This window comes from Tinamus guttatus, unplaced genomic scaffold, assembly GCF_059628265.1.
Source record: "Tinamus guttatus ecotype Peru unplaced genomic scaffold, ASM5962826v1 Tinamus_guttatus_pri_ptg000308l, whole genome shotgun sequence".
NCBI lineage: Eukaryota > Metazoa > Chordata > Aves > Tinamiformes > Tinamidae > Tinamus > Tinamus guttatus.
In genome coordinates this window covers 3,499,969-3,520,158 of record NW_028288842.1, presented here as the reverse complement: position 1 = coordinate 3,520,158, position 20,190 = coordinate 3,499,969, and the positions used below count along the sequence as shown (strand labels likewise).

General features: G+C 35.0%; 1 protein-coding gene across 3 annotated transcripts in view; it reads left to right on the top strand.

Annotated features, from left to right (window-relative positions):
- Positions 1 to 19,060, top strand: part of AEBP2 (AE binding protein 2) — a 45,029-nt gene extending 25,969 nt beyond the window's left edge. The window contains exons 4-9 of one of the 3 annotated variants that reach the window (XM_088528444.1): positions 2,454 to 2,640; positions 9,023 to 9,147; positions 11,492 to 11,559; positions 15,209 to 15,322; positions 15,585 to 15,651; positions 16,963 to 19,060. In XM_088528444.1, coding sequence (XP_088384570.1) covers positions 2,454 to 2,640; positions 9,023 to 9,147; positions 11,492 to 11,559; positions 15,209 to 15,322; positions 15,585 to 15,639 — 549 coding nt within the window. In that variant the 3' untranslated portion in view covers positions 15,640 to 15,651; positions 16,963 to 19,060. The remainder of the gene's footprint in view (positions 1 to 2,453; positions 2,641 to 9,022; positions 9,148 to 11,491; positions 11,560 to 15,208; positions 15,323 to 15,584; positions 15,652 to 16,962) is intronic. The other 2 variants (XM_088528446.1, XM_088528445.1) reach the window with 2 other exon arrangements.
- Positions 19,061 to 20,190: the final 1,130 nt, after the last annotated feature.

The window sequence follows — 20,190 nt, the reverse complement described above, 5'->3', positions numbered from 1 at the left end:
AGTAGTTATAACACTGTGAGTCAAGCCACAAATCATATTATAAAATCATTTTTTTTCCCATCTAACAAGAAATACTGGAAACTAGAAACTGAAGGTTTTACATGTTTTTAGAGGTGTGCTTGACAACATTCATGTACTACTGCTTTTTGACATTATACTTGAATAACATTTTAATATTGTAGTTCAGGTCCTATACAAAGACTTTATTATTTTTTATTTCTGGCAGACATTGGCAAAACTGAAACTTAAATTTCATAGTGAGCTTGGTTGAACTTCAGGGTAATATTTTTCTTTGTGCTCAAACGTTTTTTTTGGTCTGTGCTCATAGGATTGGAAAGAGCTAGAAATTTAAGCCAGTGTCACCTTAGTGAAAGTTAACTTTTTGATTAAGTTTCGATTTAATTGCTTAGTTTAGTTTCAAGGAACTGTTTATTCTAAGACAGCTGGTTCAGGGACTTCAGACCTGGAGAATAAGAAATTGCTTAAGCAAAACAGGCAGCCATGTGTGTTTTATCTTTATCTGTGTTGATTGTGAGTGTGATTATATCTTTAGTAGAACAAAGTGTAAGCCTTGAACTTCTGTATGAGTTTAATATTGCATTGAAGTTACCGTAAACTAAATGAAATTGTGATTTTGAGTGTTGTTTTGAACTTGATAGATTTGATTTTGTAATTGATTTCATTATAAGTGTACAGTATTGCGATTTTTGAACTTGGGGAATTGCAGATCAAGATAGGTTTTCATTGAAATCTTCACAGCTCCTAGCATGCTTCACTGCTGCTGGCAAAGGAAGCTGGGGAGGAACAAGTACACAGTATATGGCAGGAACAACGTGCACTATGAGAAATCCTAAAGCTTTTTATAGACGATTGTGCCTTTCTAGTCAGATAAGTGCTTAGAAAACTTCCTTGAAGCTTACTGAAAAAATAAGAAAATGCAAATAAAAATGCTTAAAATGTCCTTCTGCTTTTAGCTTTTATTTTTTTGAAATCTATTTATTTCTAGTCGTAAAGCAAATATTATGTTCCGAGGGATGACACAGGATTGCTGTTACGGGCATTATATTCCCATGTTGTACGATCAGGCAAACCATTTAGTGGCTTTGAGGCAGAAATGGGCTGTTGGGCCCTTCTGCAGCTGCAGTGGAAAATAGCGCAGTTGTGTAGCAGAGACAAAGCGCTGAGTGGTGTTTCCCTGCTGCTTTCCTGCCTCTCAGTCAAACGTGCAGACCTGGGGTAAGCTTAAAATTTTTCCTTAGTCTGCAGAGAAAACTTAATGTTATGGACATAGTTGCAGCATTAGTTATTCCCAAAGTCATGCAGCAGCTGCTTGGTCATTGTGCTGTGAAGGGGGTGCTGGAGAGGAGCAACACAGATAAAAGCTGGGAAAGAGGGAAAGGAGGGATGAGCAGCACAGAGCTGGAGGAAGGAGAACTTCCAGATGGTTCAGAGTGATGCTGGTGGCTTTGCAACTGTCTAGTCTTGCCTACTGCGAAGAAAAAGGAGTCACTTGCATACACAATTTGTTGCAGTCTGTGGGGGACCAAATATCTTTTTATCGGTCTTAAAAATTCAGAGCAGAGCACAGGAGAAAAGTTTTGCCTCCCTCTCAAACTGTCATTTAAATTCTCATTCTCTAAATTAGATAATTGTAAATATAAACCAAATGCCGCTAAAAATATCAATAGTTACTGTAGTCGGTACTAACTTAGGGACATGTATCTTATCTTGAGATTTCTATATTTCCAACAAGATGATATTGCGTCTCTTCCTGTTTGAAAGAAAGAGGCTGTTCTCAAGAATAAAACATTTGCAAAGTAATAGCAGTGTTGCAAAATAAACTTACAACTGTGAGTAAGATTTGAACATCAATGACTTTAAAAGATTATCTTGAGATTCTTTTACTAACTTTTTAGCACATTTATAGAAAGCATTAAATTCAAAATTTTACGAATTTCATGTGGGTAAGGAGGTGTTTCTAATGGAGAAGTTTGCTTCTACTTTGTCACAAGAAGAGGAAGAGGGTAGGGAATGTTACTGTTATCAGATGCAGAAGGCTGGAGTGCTGCTCAGAAGTACAGAGTAACAAGTGCAATGTTTCCAAAGGCAAGGAGATGAAGTTGGTGAGGAGGAGGAGGAGAAAATTCTTGAGTTGGATTCGTTTTCTGTGAAGAATGCTATATTTCATGCTATACAGTGTTATACAGCATAGTTGGAGATGATTACACTGCTGGATAATGGTCATGAGGTAATACAAATTCGGATAGAAGTTTATTTGGGGTAATATTTCTGTATATCTTTTTTTAGAATTCTTTAGTCATTAAGAACTTACCTTCCTTTTAATGTGTTGGAGGTGAAGCAGGAAAAGGCAAGCTGAAAGATGTGACAAACTTATGTGAATTAGTGCCCCAAAACACAGTGGCACCATTTTTATTTATTCTTTTTCTCCTTAGTGTGTTGTTGGTGGGTGCAACGCCAGCTTTGCATCTCAGGGAGGACTTGCCCGTCACGTGCCCACACACTTCAGCCAGCAGAACTCTTCAAAAGTTACCAGCCAGCCAAAGGCCAAAGAGGAATCTCCATCTAAAGCTGGAATGAATAAAAGAAGAAAGCTAAAGAACAAAAGGCGACGATCATTACGTAAGTGTTCCCAGAAGCAGAATGTCTTCTAAGTTCTGTGGTGCTAGAACCTGCAAAACTTTTTATCATCTATATTCTGAGGTGTTGTTTTTGTTTTGTTTTACAATTTTCTTTGACCATGATATCTTTCCTCAAGCTGCCTGCACTTGGTAAGTTTTCACAGGAAAATGAGTTATTTTTGAAAAATATTTTCCAAGGAACAGAAGAATATACACATTTAAATACATAGGTTAAATATTTTTATAAGGTAATTGTTGTTCTTTTGAGCTTAAAGAGCTAGTTGAGAACTATTTATTAATTAATAAAATAAAGGTGTTTCTTTCATTGTGGTTGTTCTGTGGATGGAAAACCTTGTTTTTCTCCATGGATCCGGTGAGGTTTGCAGTCTGTAGCAGTACAGCACTGATGTCCGCTGTGATGGGAATAAAAAAACTCGAGATTCTGTGAGTGTTCGGGTGTTCCTTTTACAGGGCAAAGCACATATGTTCAGTTAAAAAAAAAAAAAAAAAACGGGTTGGGTTTCTGTGAGCAACAGCTCCAGTTTGGGCTTTAATGTTTCTTTTCACTTTAGGCATGAACTTTTGTATGGTCATTGGAGAATGTGCTGTTTAGCAATCATGACATCTGAACTTCAATGCAGTGGAAAAGGAATGTGGGTTCACGGAAATTAGAGATAATAGAAGCGCCTTGAGAATCACAACAATTCATTAGCTTTAATGACAGAATGACAGTTTTATCAGCATAGCCAAGATCTAATTTAAGACAGATTGGATTTGTTATTTTTAATCTTTCTCTGCACAATTGAAGTTCATTTGATTTTCCTTTTTTTTTTTTTTTTCTTTTTTTAACTGTGGTGAAGTATGATTTACTATTTAAAGTGAGGGTGGTTATCTCTTGTAAGCATGCTGTCAACAGTAGTAGTCATTTATTATATACCTTTTTATTCTACTTTGATACTTTTTTTTTTTTTTGATTCCTGTATTTTCCTAACATCAAGCTAATAAATGTGTCAAATTCATTTAGACATTTTTAGGTAAATAGTTAAAAATAATGGTTAGAAAACAAACTAGACAAGTGGTAGCAAATTCTTATGTTAGTTTGATAATTATTGATATAGATACAACCTTTGAGTAGTGAAGGGGTTATTTTCTGATTTTAAGCTGTTCTTGTGACATTTACATTTTACAGCACAGAGGTGTAAAAATCCCTTTTTTTTTTTTTTTCCAACATTTCAGTAGTTTAAGAAAGACTTTTTTTATTATTTACCTGCAACCTGTGATAATGTCAACATTATAGTATTGAATTGGGAAATGCATTTTTGTGTAAATATATATATAAAGTTATTAAATGAGCTCCAAGGCCCTTTATAGCCTGTCCTATCTACAGAAATGGAAGTGTGTTCATAGGAAGGCAATTGTTGAAGTCTCATCTCCTGACTGGTGCCAGGATTTTAGTGACTCTATTCTCCAGTTATTTCGTGGCAGTCCTTCTTACACCTTTCCCGGGGCAGAACTAAGCTTAAGGATAGGGAGCTGTGTTTCTCCTTCAGTGAAGAAATATAGTGACATATTATCCAGATGATACTGCAGCATTGGCTGTGTGTGCCAGTGGTCTTAACTGTTTATTCTAAATCACATGATTGCAATGCTTCTTATTTTAATACCTCATCTTAATTGTGTTTTAGCATCTGAACCGTATGAAGCAGTGGTCGATTTTCCACCTTGAACTCAATCAGGAAGTTTGGAAAGTTACAGTGTCTCCTAAAACTTGTTTATTTCATATTCCTCTCTCTTCCTAATGACATGGCCACTGGTCAGTTCAGTGCAGAAAGAGCTAGTTAAAGGCGTTAACTTCAGGCTTGCAATTTTTTTTTTCCTCTTTAAAATGATTAGATATTCTTAAATATATATGTGCATACAGAATGTAAGTAAATATTCTTAAAAAATATTAAGCACATCTCAAGTGTAAACCTAAAGGTGCCCTCTAATTTTGACATTGATTTAATACTTAAAAGCAAGTAGACAGCTCTTCTTTTCTGGAGTTGGACTTTGAGTGGGCATTCCTTTTCACTCTAGCAGTATAAACTAGGCAGGTGCAAGAAGAGGCTAATCAGGAGATGACTGTGTAGTAGCCTTTTAGTTCATCTTAGCCATGATGAGAAAGACTTACCTTGAAGTAGTTGCATGATTCAGTAGCATTTCAGACTGGCATTTTACTTATAATTGTTAACCTTATTGACTTACAAGTTTTGGATTGGAGTTTCAAACTTAAAACTTCAAATTATCTGCTTAAGATGCTCTAGTGGTAATACAAATATACCGTAGAATTTCTTCTGCAGATATGCACACAACCATCTTCATAGGGCAAGGGGAAAAATAGATGAAGAATTCTTGAATGAACCTTGAAATGACAGAAAATATAAAAATTAAATATTATGGAAATGCTGGAGACCTAAGTCCAGCACTTGCATGGTCTGCTGGCTTCATCAAGTGTTGAATAGAAAGGAAAATGAGAGCTGCTTGGTCTTTTTTTTTTTCTTTTCTTTTCTTTTCTTTGGTGGTCTTGCCTCGTGAGACCTGTCTTTAGTTTTGCCTTATGGCAAAAATCATCTCTAACTGATCTGGGAACTGACTACTATAGTGTATTTCTCCAGAGGGTATGTGACCCAGAAATGTATCCATTTGGTGTCTTCAGAAAATGCTAAATACTGATAGCTTTTCTTTTAAAACTGTGTGGATTGCTACTTGATTAGGTAAAGTTGGGAAAGGGCTGATGTGACTTTTTTTCTGTTTCTTGGTTTAGATTTTTACTATTGCTTATGTAAGTGTGTGAGTGTATAGATATGTACCTTTACAAGAAGAGGAGAGAGTAAGGGACCTTACCTAAGAAGGTAAAGTAACAGAATAACAACATTTTGACTCTAGAGCACATGAAGTTATGAACACAGATTAATACTTAGATTTTTAAAAAGCACCCAGGATGAGAGTTGTTTGGCTTATATTAACAACAGAACTTACCCTCTGTGACATGTCACACAAAAATGAGTTATGATAAGTAGTATCTTGCATCTAGCATCTATTTAATACTGAATGTGCAATCTGCCTAGGTCATTCAGAAAAATCACTTGGCAAAAAATTAAAATTTTGCCATAGGAAATTATTTTTATTCTGAAATTTTTTATTCTTTCTACATGCTCATAGTTGGATGTGACTGTATCTTTCTTTTCAAGTCACAAATGGCTTACTAAATATTTTTTTTGGCAGCCGTTTGTTAATACCTGCTACAATTGAAGTATCCTTATCTCTATAGTCTTAAAAGGTTTAAATTCAGCAAATTAATGAAGTTAATGTAGACTGTGTAGACTGATGTTTTCTATCTAAATGTTAACATTGTTTTGAGTAACAATATAAATACATAAATAAAAAAGGAAATAGTACTGGCTGTATGTGACAAGAACATGATCTTTTAACTTAAGCTATAAAGCAAATTCATATAGATTATTTTTTTTTCCGCTTTGTTAACACTTTGCTTTCTTAAATTGTCTTGCATTTCTTTCTTCCTGTCAGTAAACACTATGTGTGGTTTTATGCTTGGAAATTGGTACTTTTACGATAAATGAATATTTTGCTATAGACATCCTCACGACTGGCCACATTAGAGGTGTTATTGAGACTATGACTGATTTGTCAAATACGTTTTGATGTTACAGAATAATTCAGGATAACAGTAAGTAGCTTGCTTTCTCTTATGGACAGCCTCAAGTGCATTCTCTGTTCTATATAGTCTGGCATTTAGAGTGATAGAGCCAAACATCAAAGTGCATGTTTATATAATGGGCTGTGGTGTTGTTTCCTTTGAGGTAGCTTCAGAATTTTTGCAGGAACTAGAATTATATTTAAGTGTTGTCACTTGCTTTTCCCATTGCAAAGATGACTCTATGATTAACAGCCATGTTAATTAAATTTACTGTGCATATAAGACACCAAAAAGCTTGCCGTTCATGGAACTTATTAAGAAGGTACTAATTACACAAGACTTGGCATTTTATTTAGCAGGCTACTAGTCAGAATGTACTTTATTTATATAAATGGAAGTTGCATTAAGCAGGAAGGGAGACACCTTGCTCCAAAATTAATTTTGAGGGAGTGGATTTAAAATGCACAGAAAGAAGATAGAAGGTTAACACTGCATAAGGAGTAAGAAGTGCTCTTTGCACCCTTTAACTTCCTGTGCTGTTTCTTTTGCCTCTGTCAAGTGATACGTAATGGTGAATCCTGTCCAGATTTACTCTGTGAAGACAAAGGTGTAATTTGGGGGACTGCCTGTTCATATGTATAAAAGTATTGTATAGGCATTGGAGCAGGGCTCCACCCATGATCCTGATGATGCAACAAAAGAGAGAAAAAACTAAATCAGCATTTAGATTATTTGAGTGGTGAACTACAGAATTTTACATCAACGGAAATGATGAGATTTAGATAACAGCTTCTTGAGAGCGAGTAGAGATGGAAAGATACCTGTTGGAAGACACTGGGTTTTGGAAGTTTCATGCCTCGTGTCTGTTACTGATCAGGCTTTTAAGGTGATAAAACGCGGATGTGTTTGTCTTGGTGTATTACTGCTTACAAGCAAGTCCCTCTTTCCCACACTTTCTCCCCCAGTTTTTTTTAACTGCCTATGAAAAAAGAAAACTGGTAAGCCACATACCAAAACCCATAACCATACCCCTATCCTCATCCATAGATTAGGAATTTCAGTGTAAGGATGCTTGCATCCATGACCTTCTGCAGCGTGAGCTGTGTTTTGAGTTACCACGTACAGCCAGGCAACATTTCAGTGAGCTGATTGCCTAATTGGCAGTATCCAACTGGGAGAGAATAAGGACAGAGCGTAATGTACAGATGAAGGCTTAACAATAATTAGTCTCAGGAGTGTAGCAAATATTAGCTTTAAGTGGAACTTTGTAGGGTTTTTTGTAATAATAGATAGATAACTGTGGTACAAGGGCATGTAGAAGCTGTTTTTAATAAGGACAAAGCAATTCTGACTCACCTTTTCAGGTTATATGATAACATAATTGGTAATGTTGGAGATTCCTTTTTAAATTTTATTCTATCGTATACAGGATTACTGTCCTCATATAAAAAAAATAAAAACCAAAACAATAGTTTCATTCATGCACTTGTGTAATTCAGACTATATGGCGTATTAAAATTTCAGTGTTAAGTATTTCTAACAGAAGTATGTGATTGATAGACCTTTGTTGTACTCCAATTCAGATTTTAGTAATATTTATATTGTTCATAAAATGCTTAACTATTCAAGTCTCTTTCCGAAAAGAAAAGAACTTAGTACGTGGCGTTTACTGCTATCAGAGGGATATTAATTGCACTTTACTGAAACTTAAAAATTAAAACGTAGCATCTGACTCGGTGCTTCCTGGGTAGTAATTTAACTAAAAAAAAAGGGAATTGAGTGCCTGTATTTTTTAAAAAGTCTTTTTGTCTGTGTTTTTTCATTCTGTTTTTTTCTTTTTTTTTTTTTTTTTTTTTTTTTTTTTTTTTTTAATTCGATGATTCTTCATTACCCTTTGGGGATTGAAAACTTATAGATGGGTCGCTATTTTCCATGTGCTCATAATACTGATGACTTATATAATCCTTTGCTTTGTATTCCACTGCTGCAGCAAGCAATTTTGGTTCAGTGTCATTCAGATATCACTGTAGCATCCCAATATATACTTGAAACAGATTTTTTTTTCTTTTTTTTTATTTTAGTGATTATGGCTTATAGAAGGGCAGATTGTTTTTCAACACAGTTCACTTACAAGCTTTTGGTATAATTCTGCTTTTAACGTGTTGGAAGTATGCAGTGAATGTTTTAAAGTTCCTCATTATTTTCCCAAAGTTACAGCAGTAGCATACGGACTGTTGATTGTGCTCGTAAGGTTGACTTGACTAGTTAGGTTGAGAAATTTATGGGAACCTTCCTGGGCTTTTTTTTTTTTTTTTAACAGAATTCCCACTTGTTGTAAAGTTCTGGTTTTCTTGGTACTAAGAATTTTTAATGAAGTGGTTGTAATGGATGTTCCCAGAGGTATGCCGCAAAAATAATAAATTATTGACATTGAAGGTTATTTAAAAAAGAAAAAAAAAAGGCAAAAGAAATTCACTTGAAATTTCAAGGGAGACATTGAATTGTATTCTGTTTGGAGACAGTCCTTCCTGTCAGTTTAATTAATGTCTATAACTCTTTGCCAAGGTAGTCTTACTGTCATAATGATAAATGACTTGCTAATGACGCTTCAGACTTATGTGTAAGTGCTTGAAGGTGTTTGAATGCTTTCAATGTGTTCAGCACTAAGGATCTTTTCTTCTTCTAGCAAGACCACACGACTTCTTTGATGCACAAACACTGGATGCTATAAGACATCGAGCCATCTGCTTTAACCTCTCAGCACACATAGAAAGTTTAGGAAAAGGCCACAGTGTTGTATTTCATAGTACTGTGAGTATTACAATATGCGTTCTGTTTGTTACCTATGTGTCTTAACAAGCTAATCCTTCAAGTAGATTCCTGGGTTTTTTTTCTTACCAATGTAGATATTTAATCAGGAAAATTGTAATAATAGGTTCCTTTACATTGTTGTTTCACCTATTTCTAGTAATAAGCTGACTTTTTGAAAGTAGTGTTAGTAGTTCAAACATTTGAACTAAATAGCTTCACACATTTTTTGTCTGATACGTGTGGGATGCGTAGATACAGTTGTATCTTCTAAATAACAGTGCAATTCATTTGACATTTTTATTGCTGAGTCAACAGTGAGTCACTGCTAATTTAACAGGGAATACTTTGAGAGTAATAGAATAATTGAACATTTTAAGAAGTTGATTTGAAATTTGGGTTTGTACTTTCAGTTTAAAAGATGGAAGCCTGAATAAATGCGTTGTTGCTTTTGTTTTGTTTTGTTTTTTCTTTTTTTTTCTTTCCTCCTTTCTTTTTTAACCACCAAAATAATAGCGAATTGATAGGAGACAAGTACCAGGCGGAAAACAGATCACTGGTTTTGTTTCAATATCCATTTTTATTTAATTTAATTTTAGGTTAGATCTTTCACAAAATACCTTTGAATACGGAACTATTCTTTAGTATCTTAGATTTACAAATTTCAGCTTACCAGTTCTGTGTTTGGAATCTTAAAACTTTGCAACTCAGTAACTAGATAGTGAGAAGCCTACTAATTTCGTAGCGTGAAATATTTTGATTTCCCAGAAGAGGTCACTAGAATTCTACTTTGGATGTCTAAGGCAACTATGAGATGCATGCTTTTTGCACATAGCGAAATTCAAGTCTTTTGTTTCTAGAAACAGTGCATGTTACTTGAAGTTAAGGACCTGGCATTGTTCTACAGTATCTAGACAAATTTGAACAGGCTTCTCTATCAAAGATTGCTGGAAGAAATGTTTTTTTATTGCTGGGTAGTTGCAGGAGTCTATCATGACATCCTAGTGCAGCTTTCCTTCAGTTATCTTGGATAGCCTGATACAAAAAACAGATTTTGTCCCCTTGCCTTTCAGGACTGTCTCCCTGTGATTCATGAACATAGGTTAAAAGACAGATCCTAAAGCTGTGGTTGAGATTATAATCCTTCCTGTACACAAGCTGCCCCTTACTATACTTGGTTGTTTTATCCTTATTAGGCTCTTTCTATATCTTATGAGAACTTGGTTTAAAAGCTTTTGGTGAGGGGCTTCCAATTTTTTTTTTAAATTCAGTATCTCAGACACGTACTTCAGCCCTGATCATCTGAGCTACATCTTGGCAACTCAGAGATCACAAATCTGTCAGGCCTGAATAGTTTTCTATATGTATTGGTAATCTGACTGTTAAGTCTATGGACACTTCTGTCAGTTTATTTTTTGTTGGAGAGGTAAGGTAGTTGTAGATGCTCAAAGGACTGGAACATCTCTTGTATGAGGAAAAGCTGAGAGAGCTGGGCCTGTTTAGCCTGGAGAGGAGGAGGCTGAGGAGGATCTTGTCAGTGTGTGTAGGCACCTGAAGGGGAGGTGTGAAGAGGTTGAGACTCTTCTCAGGAGGGGCAACAGGCACAAGCTTAAACATAGGATGGTGCGCCTGAACATGAGGAAGAACATGACTGAGGGTGGCAGATCACTGGCACGGGTCTGCTGGTCTCCTGACCAGATCTGACACTTGACATGCCGTTCGTGTCACGACACTATAAGCAGGTGTACTCTTTGCAGTTTTAACTAGGGTGTCTGATTAAACAACCTTTGTGAGCCTCCAGGTTCTTCCAAGTACCTTTTGCCTCCTTGAGTGCTTTGGTTGAAGATGTTGAAAGGGAGTGAGTAGTGGTTACTTAGGAAGTTATACATGTGATGTTTCCAAATGTCAAAGTGTTTGTGAGACAAGATTTTCTTCTTCTGTCATATGGGAATTAAATGATTAACAGTCCCTGTGAAACAGCATGAATGTATTTTTTGTAGAAGGCGTTTGTGAACTTTGTTCAAGAATGTTTGCACTTCCAAGTTTTTAGAGTAACTACTCATAAAAGTTTTTAAAAGAATAAATATTTCATTCAGAATGTTTGCAAATATTTCCAGGAGCCATTTAGTGGACAAATATTAAAGGACAATTTAAATGAAAACATTAAAACTTGCTAAGAATGATTTAGTATTATATATATTCTGTCGATGTATAGAATTAATACAATTTTCAAGAGAGAACAATTTTTATTTTCTGGGTTTCCAGTTGAACATTAAGAACAACCATTATTTGATGGGGAAAAATGTGCAGATTTGGTTTTAATTACAATTTCTGTAATTCTTATCAGGTAATAGCTAAAAGAAAAGAAGATTCTGGAAAAATTAAACTCTTACTTCATTGGACACCAGAGGACATGTGAGTATATTGATAGCGATATCATATAGCATTTAAATGGGGAAGAATTTACAGCGGGGTAAATGTGCTATCCCTAAATTGGTATGTGTTCCTTTTAATGTTTAAGTTTAATAGCTTTTTTTAGTGGTTTAGAAATTAAAAAAAAAAAAAAGTAACCGTTTCCTACTTTCATTTGATTTTACTTTGGCTGCCAAGTCTGTAAACTCTTTCACTACCTGTTCAGGTAAACTTTAACCTGTATCTTGGCTGCATTTTGTCACTGTGGGTGTTAATAGCAAGATCTTCTAGTTACTGAATGGCGAATTCAGGTTGGTTTTGCTTGCCATATACATAAGGAAATCTATCACCCTTCCCTCCCTCTCCTAACTCCTCCCTCTCCTCCCTCCCGCCCTGATTCATCATGATTCTGAAATATTTTTAGGCACTGAGCTGTTAATGAACAGTATTTTAATCAAACCAGAAGAAACTTGACATAGGTGCCACTGTCCGAAAACTCCCACAGCTAGTGCTTTATAATAAGTGTCTGTCTCTTATTGCTGCCTCTTTAGCTCTCCCACTGATTCTCTTCCATCATGTGTGATTGCTTTAGCCTTGTTTTATCCAAGTTCTGCCCTGTCCCAAAAAGAATAGCTCTGTATGTACTGCAAGCTGAAGGTGTTGGCTTGGGACTTAGGCAGTAGTGAGTGTCAAATGCTTCCAAAATAAGTGATTTACTTCACTGAGTATAGCTGAGATCTTGCTTCTCTCTGACTCCTGAATAAGAAAAGAGTTTATATGCAAATAATAAGATCTTAATTATGTGGAAATTAGAATAAATTTTTGGTTTCCGCTTTGTTCTAACATTATTAGGAGAGCCAGTAGGAGAGTAGTTTAGCAAGTGTTGTGTGATCCATGTTTTCCACAAGTTTTAAGGGAATTAACTACTTTTTCTTCTAAAGGTAAGTAGAATTATAATAGATACTAATTTGGGGGTCTGTGCTCAGCCACTAAGATAAACAGCTACATAATTAGGAGATTCTAATTTGGTAGAACTCATAAGATATCTAAGGATATGTAAGTTTCAAGGAAAAAACACAGGATTTTTCTGCACAGAGAATAATTGCGCAAGATAATTATTTCATGGTTTGTTCAGTTATCCTTTAAAACTAGAGGAACTTTTGGATTCAGTGTTACCTTTTAAGTGATTGAGTGGGAAGGTGATACAAAGCCTTAGTGTAATAGAACTCTGATACCTTTTGCTCAGGTGAAGTGGCCTAAATCAGTAAGTTTTGTAGTGTCTTAAACTAGTCACGTGCAGTAGTGTGAACTCAGCGGTGTGAATCTATTGTAACATCCATCTGCAGAGGACCGAGGTGGCTGGTAAGTTATTGGCAGCAATGTTCAGCTTTTTGGTGAACTTTTAAAGTTACTTACTGCAAATTTTTAGTATTCTCTGAAAGTTTTTTTGTAAAAGATGCTGGGTTTTGCTGCCTTTTAGGATAGAATTATTTTGAGATTATTCTTACTAATATATTACAGACTGTTAATTGCATCTTAAAAGGCTTAAGCGAGAAACACTCTGGAAACACCAGAAGTAAATCGAACATGTCAAAGTACAATTTTTTTCCTAATATGAAGTCAGCTCAGTATTTTACTCATGCACATGATTGATGTAGGTCTGAATTGCTGCGTATTCGGTAGATTCCTTTTCTCGTCTGTTTTCATGCTTTTCATTCCTTTTTCATCATCATTGGAGCTAAAATCAGCAGCTCTGCTGCAGCTCTCCTGCATCGTGACTCATGTCGTCCATCCCTCTTGGGGTGAGGGTGCTCGCACTTCAGGAGAGTTGAATGCCCTTGTGATGGTTATTTTCCATTGTGCTGAGCTGTTCATTGCTCTTTCAGATGGAGTGATAGTGATTCAGTTTTTTCTATTTCGAGTCATTTTGAGAAACTGTTAAACTACTGCAAGTTTTCTGTAGATTAAATGCTTTAGGAAAAGAAGATACCAATGCAGAGAACAACTTCCTTCATATGAGGGCAAGAAATAACTTTTTAAAGTGTTTTGGAGCAGATTTTTTTTTTCCCAAGTACTGAATTGTTGTTTTTCTGTGAAGGATTTTCTGCTCTGTTGTTTGTTTTTGCATCTTCAACATGTAACTCCACTTATTCCAAATTATTTTCAAAATTTTGTGCCTAGTATAATTTCTGAAAAAGATGATTTCCACATTAAGAAAACTCTTATGGATAATTTTTTGACCTTTAATAATTCATATCAAACTTCAGTGAAATCATAGATTGTCTGCATTTTTGTTTGTTTGTTTTGTTTTTTGGGTGGTTGTGGCTTTTTAAACCTCATCCACACTTGCATTAAAAGGAGAAATAATACTCTTGGAGAAGTTTCCTTTTCTCTTTCATTACATTTTTGGGGAGGCTTAACCAAAAATTCGAATTTGAGCTGCAGCTGACTTTTGTTGTTGAAGAATAGACTGTGTCAGTTTTATTTTTAACTTTAAAAAATTGCAGATTGCTTTGTTCAGAAAATACTGCCTCATTTAGACAATTTTGAAAAATTTTAGATACCTCAATACCTCAATTTGAAACTTGTTTCAAAAAATGATCCCTTTAAACTACAAATTAAAACCTTTTTTTCTTTTTCTTTTCTTTTTTTTTTTTTTCCTCCTACTTGGGAGAGTTTTTGGCTTGTAGGTCATTTTATAAGGTCAAAATCACACTTGTTTTTCCATTAGTGGAAAGGAAAATGGATCATATGTTTGCTTTGCACAGCCTTGATCAGTGCCTGCCCTTGGAAAGAGGGAAGCAGCAGCTTCTCGTAAAGGCTTTCACCACCTCTGCCCAGTGCCCTTTTAACAGTGTGTCACTAGTGTCAAGGTGTTGACCGTCAGAGAACCGTAAAAAAAGTAAATGATTTTCGTAGAAGCGGTAGCGGTGAGATAGGCCGCTCTGAAGTAGACGTTACTTCAGGTGTTTAAGAACTGTGGGCTGGTGGGCACTAGCGCTAGCCCTGCTCTCCAGGCCCCACTGCAAGTGGTGCCAAAATGGCCTTTCTCTTTAATGGGGAACGGCAGAGTTTCATTCAGCCTCACAATGAGAAGCGGCGTAACCAAAACGCTGTCATTCATGGGAGTTTCCACAGGCAGTGACTGAGCAATTAACTTCAGCAAAGTCGGATCATTCTGACACTGAGCACGTAAAACTTTGGATGTACAGAGCAAGCAGATTATTGCAGCCTAATGTTCAGGGCGGGGGCATTACAGCCTTCACTCACCTCTTCTTCGGCACTTCGATAGCATCAAACAATTTTGCGGCCAGTTTTTCAAAGATGTATTTCTTCCTACTGCTCATTCTCACATTAAGCCGTTAAAATTGAGAATGTAATGCAATTAGCACTGTATTTTTGGTTTAGTACTTTCTGGGATAACTTTAATTCTGTTTAGTATCTCTTTCTCACTGTGAACTTGAAAGGCTTTGAAGTATAAATGTGTAAAGATTGGCTGTCCCTTTCCTCGCTCCTGTGAAGATGCTTTTTAACCATGAAATGTGGAGATTGTGTTTAAAAACTTCGTATGTACTAGTTTGCCACGTTATTTTATGGTAAGAAAAAGGGTTGATCTTTTTTGAATATTTTTATTTTATTTATTTATTCATAGTCTGCCTGATGTGTGGGTAAATGAAAGTGAGCGACATCAATTAAAAACTAAAGTAGTTCATTTATCAAAACTACCAAAAGATACTGCCTTGCTTCTGGACCCAAACATATACAGGTAACATGCTAATTTTGAAACTTTCTTTATTTAAATCCAGGCTTAAGCCTCACTTAACTTTTTGACGTTGGAAAATCAGGTTTGTTAATACATTATACATCACAACAGGGAGCCTTGATTCTGTCAGCGTCCAGTAGTTAAGTTCTGAGGTCTTAAGTCATTTCAGAGTTACTTAACTTCTTGAACTGAACTCTAGTTGCTGAGAAACGGGGAATGTGTGTATTTACCAAGTGTATTTTACTTTTTTGTGCTTGGTGTACAGAAATTCTAGTAAAGGAGGTACATACAGTGGAATCCTGAAAGATCACTTCTGTTAAGATCACATACTGGTTTGTATACCAATTTTTTTAAAGTCCAAATTATCTTTACATATTTTGTATTCAGCTGTAATACATGCAGTATTACTTTGAAATCTGTACTTGTATACAAGTACTGTGATTTTTTTAATACAAGATTCGGTAGCGGGGGGACAGCACATGTCACATGTCTTTACATGCCTTCACATTCGTGTTTTTAGGATTTCAGATTGGCTTCTAATCCATCTCGTTTCTAGTAATCTCCTGATTTTTTTTTCCTGCCTCTGTATTAGTGTTCTCAAGTAATTGTCAGTACCCACAGTTCTGTGTGTGTACAGATCTTAAAGGTAATCTGAAATGCTTCCTTCAATTTAATTTTTTGAAGGTCTGAAGATGTTAACAGAATGCAATTATAGACTTATTTTTAATTGCGCAAAAATTGAGGGGGATTTATTTTTTTTTTCTTTTTGCCATGACTCTGGTTCACAGTTGTTCATGTATTTCTTCCTAACATCTGATGACCTAGTGTCACAGAATACTAATTTGAGGTCTTGGTATGCAATAAGCCTTTCAGGTCACCTTTTAATATCCAGTGTATTTCACTAAATTAATAATAAAAAATGTTTTAAAATATGAAAATGAATCATTATGCTAAATGTGCTGCTGTCTTTATAAATGCAAGTGTTTCAAACACTTACGTTAGTATGAATCATTGATGTGAACAGTAATTCATTAAAAGATTGGAAGGAAATTGGATCATGTAATTTTAACACTGTTTAAACACGGTGGCTAATTTAAAACCTAATTTGTAGATATTAATTGTCTTTATATTGATTATCTTTGCAGATTTTGCTCAATCGCTTTTATTTGAAAATGATAAAATCTTTTTTTAAATAAAAATATAATGATTTGGGGGATGAAATCATTGGGGAAATATGAGCGAACCCTCCTTCCTCTACAAATAAAATTATCTTCACCTTAATTGATGATTCACATAGTTGATTAAGATTTTTAGAAGTATAGATCAGTTTGTGATGAAAAAGTTCTAGAATCAGCTGTACATGAGGTCAAAGAAAAAAAGGTGAACACCAAAACTTGCTTTAGTGAAAAAGTGGCTCAGGGAATTCAGATACAACTCTTGATGTTACGATAAAACGATGACTCCAGTAGAAAGTCTGAAAGAACTAGTTATTGTCTGTAGTGTATGCTGATTTGGGATCACCTGAAATGGCTTTCCATTTTAATTAAATCAGATTGTGTATAATCGTGATTTCATAAGAGTTTAGCTGACCCATGTGTTTGTTTCGGGGTCTTTATGGAAAACTGTTCTTTCTTCTTTTACAGAACAATGCCCCAGAAGAGATTGAAGAGGTAAAAACCAAGCAAGTGGGGACACCTGCAGTCTTAGTCACTGACAATGGATTTAGAAACAAAGTTGCACATTAGTCAAATCCCATCCTTTTTTCTTTTTTCTTTTTTTTTTAATTTCTTCTTAGATAAATATTTATGCTTAGTGTAAACATTCTGTGAATGAAGTTGATGCTTCCGTGGAATATATTAATATATTACTGTATATCCACATTTTCATGGAATGGTACAGTGGGAGACTGAGCAAACACTCTTCTGGCAACTTAGTGGAACAACTAAAAGGCTTTGCATGCTTGCTTCTTTAAGCTGCTTTTTTCTTTAGTGAATACAATAGGTTATATTTGATGAAAAGAAAAAGTAACCATCACCATTTACTCCCAATTCCCACAAGAACTGTTAAGAAGCTATTAGGTTTCTTGTCAATGTTACCGAACTCTAACACGTGGCAGACAGCAGAACAGCTACCAAGGGGATTATCTTGCTGCCCTTTCAGTATGGTGGATAGTAATCATTTGTCATTTGTAACCTCGTGTCCTTTTGCAAATCTCTAAGATATGTTGAATTATAATGTTGAAACAAATGTTGATGGAATGCTTGTCTTTTCCAGTCAACTATGAATACATATAGTACGGTTTAAAGATGTTAAGAGTGTTGCAGTATGTCGGACCCCTATTTCAGCAGTAGTATAGTATGTTAATGCGATCTACTTTGTGTGATCTGTATCAATGGATGGTTTTTGAAAAACCTCTACTTAAGCAGTTAGTGTTATTGGTGTTTTATTTTACTTTTTTTGACCCTCTAGAGTCCCCATTCACTTGTAAAGTATACTTTTTTTATTTGGTCTAATGTTTTCTAGATGTAAAGAAAATGGTATTTTTTAAAAAAAAAAGATCTAGAAATTCAATCCTTTATGCACCAAAGTTGGCTTTGAAAAGGAAAGTAAAATCACTTTCTTGCTTAATAAGCAAGAAGCCATGGATTTTTTTAACTGACAAATAGAGATGCGTCTAACCTGTTAGTCTTTGTATGGAGACAAAAATGTTGCATATAGATAATAGGACATCGCTTGTAAATATTTCAGCAGATTTGTAATATATTTTTATATCATGAAATGTACTGTAGATGTTTTTCTAGAGCATGAAAGTTAAAATGTATATATTATGGTAGAAATAATATTGAAGGATATTGTAATTCACTAGTGCTGCCAGAAGAATTGTTTAAAAAAGCACCTTCCTTAACAATAAAAAACCTTCTTTTACATACCTAAGGGACTATATACTACTGTTAATATCTGTTGTAAGAACAAAAATGCATTGAACATCCTTCCCAGAAATCTTAGAGGGATGAATAGTACCCATAATTAATTCATGGCACTCCTTTCTAATAGTGAACATTAGTTTTTTCCTTGATCTTGGAAGGAACTAATATGTAAAATTTGTATGGATATATGCAGTCAAACTGCAGAATTAGTCCTCCTTATTGGGGAGGAATTTACTACAGTGAATCTAATAACCAGCAGTTTTTACACTAAATTTTTATTAAATAGAATAAAACTTAGAAGTAACCCTTTGGTTGCAGAAGTGAGCATATCCTAATATAATACAAATGCGTTCTGCATTGGTACTGACACGAGAGCTTTGCTTAGCTCCAATGGGTTAAAATGTTACTTATATACAAGGAAAAAAAAATCTTATCAAACGAAATGAAGTGCAGATTAAAAGCACCACTAATATAAGATGTTCTGGAATGGTTGTTTAATAAGGGTATTATTCATAAAATATGTAGTGATGTGACTTTATTTTTGAAAAAAAAATGCAGTGTTTTTTGTTTTGTTTTGTTTTTTGCTTGAGCACTTCACCTACTGCTTTTTCTGTACCTATAAAGTAATCCGCAATCTTTGTTTCTTTTTTGAATTTGTTATAAAATTGCCAAATAGAAGTGTTTCAGATATAGTTTGTATTTGTATTTTTTTAATTTTATTGCTTCATGAGTTTCTTGTAAGTCATTTATAATTGACAGATGATTGTAGACCTTGCCTGAGTATTTTTTCTAATAAAACAAAGCAAACAACCTCCTATTAGCTTCAAAATTGTAAGATTTCAATTAAGTGTTCAAAAGCAAATATTAAAAAAGCCACTATCTCTTTATTTCCTCTGCCTATAATGAAATGCTTGCCTTTCTATAATTGGGAGTCCATGGATTCAAGACATACATTGTTCATGCAAACTGTGCCATTTTTTCCCTTGGGTTTGAAAAAAAAAAATACTGTGTTCTCATGATACAACCTCTGTCTTGGAAGGAAAAATCAATTTAAAATCAAATCACTTGGGAACAGATGGATAAATTAGAATTCAATTAAGTTTTCACTAGCAGTCAAAAGGTAAGTTTTTTTTTTTCTTTCAGTTTGAAGGAAGTTATCCAAGTGAATATCATTTATGCGTAGGTTGTTTGTATTGTAGGTATTAGGCAAAGCTATCAAGTAATTATGTTTCAAGTGACAATCATTTATCACTAAAGTTATGCTGTGATTATTTTGAGGGAATTTTTGTGTGAATTCCAATTTCGATAGAAAACTGAATGTACACAATTGGCATAGAATTCCAGGAAGTTTGTCACTTTTGCCTGACTTTTTTTCCCCCTTTTTTCCTTATTGTTACTGTTAAAAAGTGGTCTGAGGTTACTGTTTTTCCAAGTTTGGGATAGCTTTAGGTTCTCCCTTTCTGGATTTACATACATTATATGGCAGAGAAGTTTGTATCTGTATTTCTTAATAAGTTATTCTGAAGTGTCTTTTCCAAATATCCACAGAGTGGATTCCCTCCTAGCTGGATTTTTTTACAAAGTGCTACCACAATAAATCTACTGTTACGTTACTCTTCCTTACAGGCTAGTTACAAAATAGCTTAATAAATAACTGTATAAACATCAGAAAATACAGAATCTCTGAGTGAAAAAATACGAAGTATGGAGTAATGAGAAGGTCCTGAAACAACCTGAATTGGAACCATCTTTTTAACGTTGTCAAACTCAGTTTAAATATGTACTGAAGTGTTCTTAACAAAAGGAAAGGAAGAGAGGCAAATGTGGAAGCAAAACGAAGGCCAAAAGAAAAGGCAGTGCTGCTAAAACACGTCAGGGAATTAGTGCCCTGCCCAACTTGTTCCTCCCGTCTCCTCGCAGAGGCCCTTCGGGAGGGGATGGACT